This window comes from Aquarana catesbeiana, linkage group LG13 (genome assembly GCF_042186555.1).
Source record: "Aquarana catesbeiana isolate 2022-GZ linkage group LG13, ASM4218655v1, whole genome shotgun sequence".
NCBI classification, from domain to species: domain Eukaryota; kingdom Metazoa; phylum Chordata; class Amphibia; order Anura; family Ranidae; genus Aquarana; species Aquarana catesbeiana.
The window spans coordinates 77,002,949-77,015,005 of NC_133336.1; the positions used below are offsets into that span (position 1 = coordinate 77,002,949).

The 12,057-nt window shown below is 42.7% G+C and overlaps 1 protein-coding gene across 1 annotated transcript in view; it reads right to left on the reverse strand.

Moving 5' to 3' along the window:
• SPTBN5 (spectrin beta, non-erythrocytic 5) overlaps window positions 1-12,057 on the reverse strand; it is a 367,667-nt gene that overhangs the window by 189,221 nt on the left and 166,389 nt on the right. Inside the window, exons 33-34 of the mRNA XM_073608935.1 lie at window positions 9,154-9,357; window positions 6,492-6,641 (exon numbers count right to left, since the gene is read on the reverse strand). Coding sequence (XP_073465036.1) covers window positions 6,492-6,641; window positions 9,154-9,357 — 354 coding nt within the window. The remainder of the gene's footprint in view (window positions 1-6,491; window positions 6,642-9,153; window positions 9,358-12,057) is intronic.

Here is a 12,057-nt window from a genome sequence, read left to right on the forward strand (position 1 = left end):
AGTCTTAATAAATATTACCCATTAATGAGTGATAAAACTGTGAAGAAATATATTAAAAGAGACTTGAAGTAGTATTAAATGATCTAAGAAGATCTAAATTCAAGACAGATTGGCACAAAGTTACTTCCAAGGGGCAGGTAGGGGTGACCCTTGTACGAATAGGGACACTTTTAAACGTGGCACGTGCAGCCAAAGTTATTGGAATAAGGAGGATGAATCCATTTACTGCACAATGGTTATATGTTTAATCCTTGTCACTTTGTTGGACTGACCTTAACATTGTCAGACTACTGGTACTTCCTTTTTGATGCAATGTCACTGTGGTGCTTTTTACATTGGCAAGAATAAACCTTAAGGCTCTGTTTCCACTACTGCAAGTTGTTGTGCGACTTGACACATGTGAAGTTGCATGACAAGTCAAAACCCATCTATTTCAATGGTCCCCGTTCTAATTGATGCGACTCCAAAAAAGGTTCTTGCACTACTTTATTCCTACTTCGGTGCGACTTGTTCTCACATGGCTTTCACCGGTCGCATGACATCGCAACACAAATCGCATAGCAAAGTCGCAGTGTAAATCGTGCGACTTTGGTGACGCAATAGTGGAAACCTAGTTCAGGCATTACATTTCTGACTACATTTATCTCATCAAGAATGGGAAATTATCAACTCCAGTTAACTGATTTGTGGGGTTAAATTATCACTTTGATACCTCTTTTATTTACTTTGTTGCCTTGGATCACATACATAATGAACTCAGGGGTGGTCACTTTTTATAATTCCATACTTAGGCTTGAAATTTGTTGGATATATATATATGCTAAGGGCCATTCAGGCACCTGGCTCAAATGAGGTTTTGACTAATAAAAACTTTCCTATGAGCAACTATGCTGTGAGCAATTTGCCATTCATTAAAAATAATTGATATTTCTGTTTGCCACATATATGACATTTGTCATTTAATTTTGCTAGTGGAATTTTGTTTGCCTTTTTAGTGTTATATATCATTTTAAGCTTATTATTGTACATTTGATAGTTATAGAGCTATGTTGTTTTACAAAATCTGTGTTGTAAGCTAAACTTGACCAGTAAGGTCCCACTAACCAGCCTCTTTGAGGGGAGATCTCATGGATGTAACCTGGATGCTCCTTTCCATCCTGGTGTTTGTGTTTTTTTATGAGCTGCTCTTATTCCTTCCTTGAGTTTTCCCTTTTCATTTCTTGGTCCTTGTTTTCTTTGTGGGTGGATCCCTGAATTGTTGTGGTATGAGGTGATCTACATGTCAATGACAGTGTTTTAACAGTGTGGTGGAAGTGGCGTGCACTACTCTTGTGCGCATGAATGGCATTCGCATACACACTGGCTGATGTCACATGTCATACCAAATTCAGCCCATGTTAGCAACACAGTGGGGGATAAAAAGGTGGTAGCTCCCCTATTTGGCATTTTGAGGAGTTCACCTTTTCTGTTTATTGGGGATCCTGGTGCCTGCCTCACCCATACATTGGTAACCCTTGGAAGAATGATCACTATAGACACTTGTATTCTTGCTTTATAGACATTTGCAATATTAATGCTCTTTGTGGTTTATTTTTAATTCAGCTCCATATGGATTGAAGCATTACATTGTGGAGCTGGTCAGTGCTGATTTCCTGTATATTCTTATGTGCTGCAAATAAATATTCATAATTAATTTTGGGTGTTTATACATATCTATGTGTGTCACAATTTAGCATGTAGTTGTCCTGCCTGTGTAATTCTTACAGTGGTTCCTAAAGCCTTGTACACACTACTAGATTTTTTTAGTGCAACCCAGCGGTTAGAACGACAGCTCTGGTCGAACCCACTGTACTAAAAATCAAATGTTAGTACAGCAATCTCCCCTGCTGTGCTATTGTGTTTTTACAGGGGACAGCCCCCGCACCAGAACACTCCGGTTAGTGCTCTCAGACCCTTCGACAGAAGCCAGTCAAGCGGCCCAGCTTCTGTCGGATCGGCTGCTGTTCCCCCCCTGCCTGAATGTTCTATTGGACCGGCCGATGCCACCCAACAATCGGCTTGTGTGTACTAGGCTTTAGACCTGTGATCCCATTCACATGTGTTGTTTGGCTTCTGTGCTCACCTATGGGTGTCACCTACTATTGGGTTTATATTTCCTTTCCTTCTATCACTTCCTAGCCCACCTCCCAGCTTGCTTCCCTAGATAAGACATGCTCAGTGCAGCCTGCGCTGCCTGAGCAATTTCCTAGTTCTCTGAGCTCCTGTTTGCCTACTATTACATGTATTCAATGTCTGACTTCTCATGTACTGACCCCAGCTTCGTCTACCGTTTGTGCTAGCCTGTTGCCCACCCTGACCTCAACTTGTTTCCTGGATTTCCTTCTGTCTCCTGCTATTTGCTCTCTGCGCACACGAGTGGTCTCTTCAGCTGGGCGTACCTGGGGACCACAACCTGGTTCCAGCTGGCTGCAATTCCATCCCCACCATCAGGGGCACTGGTGAAGAAGGAGCGGTTGGGCTTAAATTCTGTGTCATGAGGAACCCCAAGTTGGCGATCTACAAGGGCTCACTATCACTGAAACCTGACAATGAGTACAATATATATGAAATTTTGTATATCACTATCAACTTTACTGTATTATTGTGGATATGTTTTCCATATTTCTTGATGAAACCGACTGTAGTCTGAATGCTATCCCCACCCCACTGGTAGATATATGGGGGTATCAACCACTGATTCTGCTAATGTAATTTTGGATGTAGTGTCTAGCTCTAATACCAGTCTGATATAGTTATTTTTTACCATTTCAACAGTTAATGGGGGGGGGGGGAGTTGTTAGGTGTACTAAAAAGCAGCATGCCCATATAAACAGCACAGTGGTGGCTGGTGTTTTTTCTTTTGGGGGTGGGCAACAAGCACCTCTCCATCAGCCGGTTGGTCCGGCACTTACCCCATCTAGGCAGCAAGCATTGGGCATCATTAGGCAGCATTAGGCAGTGGTTCCTGTGTCCCTGTCCTCCATCACAGCGGCTGTGCGTCTCCTCCTAGGTGTCCAACAGGATCGCCTATCCTTTCAGCCAATCGAGTGATGGATCTCAGACCCGCTTCCTGATTGGCCGGGGGGAAAATCAGTGTTAAAATAGCGAATATTAATTCGCTATTGTAACACACCTGGGTGGGCTGTGAGTGCATTCTCTGTGCTCCGAGTCCACCCTATTTTGAAGCCCTTTTAGAGGCTTTGGCTCTAATTAGTGCTTCAAAAAAAACACCCCCGCCATTGGAATTCATGCGCGCAGCATCCTGCAAGGGGACGGATGCATGTATAGGGGGCGGTGACATGTATAGGGGCGGTGGCGCCCATGCGCCCTTAATGGACAGGCCGCCCCCGATAAAGTATCTTTTTACAGCTTGACCATACATTTTTAACTGGAGCTGGCTTTTCGATCCATGTAGGAACTAATGAGAACTATTTCATACAAAACACACAATCTATTCATTTCCATTTTCAATAAAAAGGTTAACTTGCAACCTTAACCTACAGAAGTCTTAATGTGAACAGTCTGGATATTTCCCTTTATGAGAAAGCTATAAAAATTGCAAAAGACAAAGCCAAAAAAGAAAAGACATCATTATTGAGTCTATTAGAAAAGCAGGTGGTTCAATGCTATTTTATACTGTAATGGAATTTTTGAGGTGACAGGTACAAGTCCAGTGCCCAAACAAAGTCTGTTGCTTTGATTTTCCAACTCTGTGTGCCAGTCGCCACAAGAAAAAAAAAAAAGCCTGCAAAGAGGATGAAGTCTGAATGGTATTCCTCGGTTCTATCCCTAAACCCTGACAGCAGAGTGCACATGTTATGAAAAGGCAGCACATCAGTTGCTCCCGGTTTCACGGTGTCTGTTTTAGTTGGAGAGCCAGCAGACACAACAAAAGGAAGAAGATGCCAAATCCCAAAAATAGAAAGGAGCTAGAGCTGATTTAAAAGCCACCGCTTGTGCAATTGCTCATGTAAAGATTCAGCTCCATCTGACCTATCAACAGGACAATATTCTGTGACACTTTTACACAACTGGTGCAGAGATGCATGCATGACCAAGAGCCCGAAATAAGATACAAGATGGCATTTGTGTCAGGTGACACATATCATAAGGTCCGAGGGTATACTTCTGTCTTAATGATACTCTCTAAAGGGGTAGGTTTTATGTGCTATTAAAACTGGAGAATACAAACTAAACATACAAGGAGAAAAATGCATAGGCAGTGGTTGTCTTCAGTGATATATATATACCCAAATATTAATCAGATAGTGAATCCAGAGACGCAGGCTGATGTTATATGCAGATCTCATCTTTTCTTGTAAAACCCAAGCTTGGGCCTACAGCTCAAAACCATCTTAAAGTGGACTAGCATCAGTTTTATTTTCATGTTAAGTGAATGCAGACTATGTAATGTGTGTGAAAAAAAGAACAGATATTTATTAACTCTTATGCCCTGTAGACACGATAGGATTTTCCGATGGAAAATCTGTGATAGGACCTTGTTGTCAGAAATTCCGACCGTGTGTGGGCTCCATCACACATTTTCCATAGGAATTTCCGACACGCAAAGTTTGAGAGCTTGTTATAAAATTTTCCGACAACAAAATCCGTTGTCGGAAATTCCGATCGTGTGTACACAAATCCGACGCACAAAGTTCCACGCATGCTCAGAATAAATTAAGAAACTAAAGCTATTGGCTACTGCTCCGTTTATAGTCCCGACGTACGTGTTTTACGTCATCGCGTTCAGAACGATTGGATTTTCCGACAACTTTGTTTGACCGTGTGTATGCAAGACAAGTTTGAGCCAACATCCATCGGAAAAAATCCATGGATTTTGTTGTCGGAATGTCCGATCAATGTCCGACCGTGTGTACAGGGCATTAGAGATCACAAAATAAGTAAGAACACATTTTTGCAAAACAGAAATTGCCAGGCTATGTTTGAAAATCTATGAGGTAGGTTGTCTAGACACTACTACTCCCAGATTATGGACAATACATCTTATAGTACTCGTCTCAACTGGAACCCAGACAATTAGCTTTCAAATTTTTATTTTCTAAGCTGTGTGGAAAAAATGAAAGCAAGATGTTGATTGGCTTCTGTAGGCAACGGGCACAGTTAAAGTGCAACTAAACACGATTTAACTGTTTCCAAAAATAGTTCCATTCGAGGCATGCCATAAATGATAACTGTTACAGCTGCTTGTGCTCTCACCTGAAGATCCCTTTCACACTTAGCCGCGGCCGCGTCAGCAATAAAGCGCCGCTAGTTTTAGCGGCCCTTTACCGTCGTTTTATTGGCGCTTTTCGGTTGCTAGCGGGGCACTTTTAACCCTCACTAGCCGCCGAAAAAAGGGTTAAAACCGTCAGCGTATCGGTGCTTCCGTAGCGCTTTTCAGGTGCGTCAGAAACGCTGCCCATGCATTGCAATGGGCAGGGGCGGTTTAGGAGCGCTGTATACAGCGCTCCTAAACCGCCCCAAAGATGCTGCTTGCAGGACTTTTTGTAATGTCCCGCAAGCGCACCGCCCTAATGTGAAAGCACTCTGGCTTTCACACTGGGGTGGCATGGGAGGCGTTTTTAAGGCGCTTTACAGGCGCTATATTTAGCGCTAAAATGCCTGAAAAACGGCTTTAGTGTGAAAGGTATCGAAATGTCAAGCCACCAAATGCCTGGTTTCATAACTGATCATATGGGCAGCACCAAGGCAACTACAAATCAAACAAAGGCTAAGATAGCAGCTTCCTTGACTGTAAAGGATAAGAGGGTTTAGTTCCGCTTTAAGATAGATACTTCTTATTAATTTGCCCCAATGTTTATCATTCTCAGTTTTACCAATTGCTTACTGTTAAAAAAGTACAGTATTATCCAATAAACACAGAATTACTGCTGACATATTTCTCCTAAAATTACTTCTGCTGCCTGGGTAAGGCCTCATTTTAGTAGCTACTGACCCGCTAGATCAGCCCCTGCTTACTTTAACCACTTGCCGCCAAATCCAGTACCTGGGACGTCATCTGACTTCAAGTGGTTGTACCAGGCAGTGGTGGCCCATCCATAGGGGGTGTATGGGCACCGCCCCCCATCCATGCGTCCAGCCCCCTAATCTACATGCAGGGAGGGCGCCGGATGCATGGATTCCAATCAGGGGTTTTTGTTTTTTTTTTGAAGCACGTGATTAGAGCCCGAGGCTCTAATAGGCTTAAAAAAGAGTGTATAAATTGCGTTTAAAAAAACGCTGAGCAAATACCATGTGACATAAAAAATTGCAAAACCCACCAATTTATTCTCTAGGGCCTCTGCTTGAAAAAAAATTATATAATGTTAGGGGGTTCTAAGTAAATTTCTAGTAAAAAAAAACAAAACGATTTTCACATGTAAACAAAGAGTGCCAAAAAATGCCTGGTCTTCAAGTGGGTAAGAAGCTGTATGTAGCTGTGGTTTGCTTACCTCCTGTGCATTCAGGATCTTCTCCATGTTCCCAATGTCTCTGTAGAAGACTTGTTCTTGGTGCACTTGCTCCAGCAACTTTCTCTTCAGTTCCCATTCCTGGTAAAGTTTCTTATTTTCTTCTACGAGAGCTTGAAGTTTGTCATTGATCTAAAAAAAGACAAGCAAGAATCAATATGCTTGTTTTGCCTGGATTTAACATAGCTTTACTTTTGGGGTTAGTCATTTCAAAGTGGAGTTAAACTTTGTTTTTAAGTTTTTTAAACTAAGTTTTTTTGGCAGAAAAGATTCTTCTACTTCTTCTTTCTTCTACCGAACAAATTGTTACCCCTCCTGCTAATATTTTTGTAAAGTGTACATTGATAGGACAATGCAATGTATACTCTCAGAATCTGTAAGTTGCCAAGTATTGAAGCTGAGTGCCAGAATACTCAAATGTACTCAAATACACAGGCATGGAAGTCACACCATCAGTGGCCATTCAATGGCTAAAAAAAGAGGATGCCAGGTCAGCAGAAGGAAGACATTGGTAACAATGACGCAATGAGGGGTAATTGTAAACTTTATATCTCTGGAGGAGGGAAAACTAAACTAAAGGTAACTTTGCTGTGCATACCTGCACATTATGACACTGGGGTTGATTTACTAAAGGCAAAGAGACTGTGCACCTTTGCAAGTGCAGTTGCTCCAGAGCTTAGTAAATGAAGGGAAGCTCTACTGTCTTCCATCACCCAATCATGTGCAAGCAAAAATGCTTTTTTATTTTTTTCTTGCATGTGATTGAGTATTTTTAGCAAAGTGAAGTGTCACCTCATTTACTAAGCTCTGGAGCACTTGCAAATTGCAGTCTAGTCGCCTTTAGTAAACCAAACTCAATGGCTCCTCGGGTAAAATAGACTTTAAAGTTGACCCATCCTGGACTGTACAAGTCTGCATGAATAAATGCCACAATGTAATATACAGCAGCCATTCTCAAACAGGGTTGCATGGGACTGTGGGGATTCTTCAGAGTTTACTAAGGATTCCTTGAGCTGTGACTGATTGGCTTTCCATTTTATGGTGCCTGGATAGGTCCAGGACCAATGTCACCTGGCAGAGTCAGTGGCATAACTCCAATGATCTTTTTGTTAACTGTAAGTGTACACTTTTCTATTTTTTGCATACGCCTGTACGCTGCCCTCATATTTGTGATAGCACCGCCATATACACGAGTACAGCTGTGCACAGCCATTCATGTCAATAAAAGGCTGTATGCTGCACCTGGGCTGCCTGGGCAGAGCAAATACTTCTGCAATTATGCTGACTAGGTTCAGCCTAGCCTGTGTGCAGGAGTCCTTGACATGAAAAAATACATATAGCGCTAGGTCCACTTCAACTTTCCTATTTGTGATTGCTTAAAGTGGAGTTCCACCCAAAAATGGAACTTCCACTTTTTGGATTCCTCCCCCCTCCGGTGTCACATTTGGCACCTTTCAGGGGGGAGGAAGGAGCAGATACCTGTCTAATACAGGTATTTGCTCCCACTTCCTGGCATAGATCACCGCGGCACTTGCGGTGACCTATGCCACTTCCGGCGCCTACCCCGTCTTTCCCCCAGGTCCCAGAACACAGCAGGGACCTGAGAGGGCGCGCAGCGTGACTCGCGCATGTGCAGTAGGGAACAAGGAATTGAAGCCGCACAGCTTCACTTCCTTATTCCCTTACCGAGGATGGCGGCGGCAGCAGCCGAGAGCTGAAGGACGGATCGGCTTTGGCTGCCGACATCGCGGGCTCACTGGACAGGTAAGTGTCCATATATTAAATGTCAGCAGCTGCAGTATTTGTAGCTGCTGGCTTTTAATTTTTTTTTTTTTCAGTGGACCTCCGCTTTAATAAAGACTTATAAATTGCAGGTTGGAACATCCCATTTTATATCTGCAGAATTTATATTCAATAATACACTAACCTTTTGTCAGCTTACAAACTTTTTGTAAATAGGTATCACAGAACCATTCCACCAGGGCCCATGGCTCTCTTCCTTTAGCCAAGATATTGCTTCACAAGACTAAAATTGAACCCTCACTTGGACAATCAAATGATGCAACACAGCTAAATTTAAAGTGTCACTAAACCCACATCATAAAAAAACTATCAATAAATGGTGTGAACATGCTGTGAGATTTGTTTTCTGTACTCTGCAAAAAGAACTGGTTGATCCTGCTGCTCTCTATCTCCACCTTCTTTTCATGTCTCCCAATTTAGCTAGGGATTTTGCACCTGTGGTGGCAACTCTGCACATGCCCAGTTTTCAGTGAGTTTCTATGCTGAGCATTTCCTCCCTATAATATTTGAGCAGTCCATGTGACTATAGAGTCACACTTGGAGTATTTACAGTGGTAAAGACAGCCCACTCCCTCCCTCCTCCTTCATGCCGACTAACCAGCTAAGCACAAGGGGGTCTGGATATTACATGTAGATTGGTGGAGGCTTCACCCCCCTCTTATTTTAAGACTCAGGGTGATACAAAATAATGTCTATTGCTTGCTACTAATTATTACTTTTTAGTATTAACAAACTTACAATTCAGCAATTGTGTACTGCCATAAGCATAAACAGACTGTCTGTTAACATCTGTAATGCAGCTTTTTTTACAATACTAGAAAAAGATAGCACTGAATTTTACCTGTATGGAAGGGATTTTGCCCTCTTGGAGAAGGGATTGGCCGATGGACACTGTCCTGTTGTAGGTCTCCTGATGAGCATCTATATTTTGCTTCAGATCTTGGTGGGCTTTCAGCTTTTCACTACTAGCTAAAACACCACGTATGGTCTCTTCGGCCTGCATCTCTCGGGTTATCTCTGCTGCCCAGGAGAAGTAGTCACGTACCTAAACACAGAAAAACAGCTTGTATTTGTGACTTAACCAGATTAAAAACATTGTATTGTAATGGGATATTGCTATGGACGTCATATATCATAGTCAATAAAGCTGTATTTAGTTAAAAAATATATTACCCCAATGCTACCAGACTTTAGGTCACTTCAGGGAAAACGTACAAGGTTTCTATGAGTTACTGCTTTCAGCACTTTGATCTCTGCCCTACCAAATTAGACGGATGGATTTAAAGGAAGCCTATACAGTAAGAATTCGGCTGCATCCATAACTGATCATATGCTGATCCAATAGCCTACATACTTTTTGATTTTTATTAAGTTTACATGAGGTGAGTACAGATACATAAAGATTTCTGAATTTACTCACACTCCTCTTGCTAAATACTTGCTCTAGTTCAGTGACTCCAAGTCCTGAAACCAAAGACATCCGGACAACTAGTATTCTAAAGCCGGCCATACATGGATCAAAATTTCAATCCGTGAGCAGAGTGGTTGTACAGAGGTAGATCTACCAATTGACTTCTGTACAACCGCCCTGTTGGAAAGTTTCCCCATGTTCAGCACCACCGGTTATAGCCGGCAGCACTGATCAATGTACTCTGACAGCGGGGAAGTTTTCCTGCTGTCAGAATACAATAGCTCAGCAGGGAGGATTCACCCATCCACCTCGAGTGTGTGGGTGGGGGAATCGAGTTCAACCCGCTGGTTGAATGAAAAAAAAAATGATTAATGTAATGGGGTGCTTAAGTAGGAGTTATTATAATTCCATGAAAACTAAATAGGAACACAATTGTTTTAATATTATTTTAATTGCACATATGCTTTAACTGACATCATATGCAGATCAAAGGTAACCCATTTGATCTACTATGAGTAAAACAAAGTCATTACAATGTAGCAAAACAACAGAACTACTATGTAATACTATGTCATATGGACACTGCAGACACTTTTCTGCGAGTGTCAATTTGTACAAGAGCACCAAGATGTCCTTCTGCGACACAGACTAATTTTCACCTGCCAAAATGACAGAGAGGGTTTGCCAATAAATGCAGCCAGTGAGCTTCAGGGGAGGAGAAGAAGCAGGGCGTACCACACACACTCAAAGTGTTCAAATAAATTATAGGACATGTGTGGTACACTCAAAGTCCACAACTGGGTTAAAGTGATTGTTAAGTCTAGATTTTTTCCTATAAAAAGAACAAACATGTTATTTTTACCTGCTCCGGTGCAGTGGATTTGCACAGAGCAGCCCAGATCCTCCTCTACATGGCTCCCTCTTCTGTGATACTGCCACCCCCCCCCTGCTGAGTGCCCCCACAGCAAGCAGCTTGAAGCATTTCATGATCCAATCATGACTGCTTCAGAAGCTTCTGTTATTAAGTTATTTTTTTCTATCTGACTTATGTTCTTCTACTTAAAAAGGAAATAAAGCGCTGCTATATTTTATTTCCTGACCTGCAAAATAAAGGCATAATGTGCTAGTATGCATCACATACTAGCACAATATGTGAAAATTACCTGCAGAGACAAATGAAGCCCTCTGTCACCACTGGAGGACGGATCCATATTCACTCGTCTTCCTTCCAGGTCCGAGGACTCCGGCTGTGTGACTGGCCAGAGCCGTGTGACGTCACTCCTGTGTATGCGCACAGGAGCCGCCGGTCACGGCACAGGGCTCTGAAGAAACGGCACGGGTGCCCATTCCTTCAGAGCGCATGAGCCTATGACATCATCTGCTGCATATACAGTAAATATCTCCTAAACGGTGCATGTTTAGGAGATATTTACAGTACCTATAGGTGAGCCTTATTATAGGCTTACCTATAGGTGCAAACAATCGATGGAAGTTTACTTCCTCTTTAAGTTATTTTTATTTGACCTAAGCGCAGTTTCAGTTTTTAAGCATATTAAAAAATGCTTCTTCCAATCTCTTCAATCAGTTTTAGCTATGGGCTTTGCCCTCTAAATAGAGTGGAACACCCCTGATTTCTCATCAATACATGGGAGGTCTCTTGACCTTGACATAGTCTACTGATCAGCCTAACGTCTACACCTTACAATGATGCAGCCTGTGCCTTTAATGGTACTTTGAGTCACTGACCCAAAGTCAGAAGAGGAAGGTGTTAATTAGGGCTGATAAGGAGTTAAGGAGTTGTAAAGGTAGAAGTTTTTTTTAATTTTATTGCATTCTATGCATTAAGATAAAAAGCCTTCTGTGTGCAGCAGCTCCCCTCAGCCCCCTTGGAAGATGAAATGCTTCAAGAGTGTGGCTGGATGACATCCAGTTTGCCATCTTGGATAGGTGCCTGAAGCCAAAGTCTAAGGCCCCTTTTAAGCGGGCTTTCCGATCAGGTCCACCTGTCAGTTTTTCAGGCGGACCTGATCGGACCCTCCATTCACTCCTACAGAGCGGCGGATGTCAGCATTGACATGTACGCTGACACCCGCTGCTATCCGATCCGATCCTGTTCGTGAAATCCAGCTGGATGGTAGCCCTATTTTCCATCCGTCCAGCGGATTGGATTAAAACGGACAGGCGGGCCATTTGCATCCGGTCTCCCCATAGAGGAGAGCGGGACTCTGACAGGTCCATCTCACCACAGTGACCAGAAACGGACCTGTCATCCGCCTGCTCAGCGAGGATCATCAAACCCCCGCTGAGCATGCGGAATCTGTCAAACAGACAAGT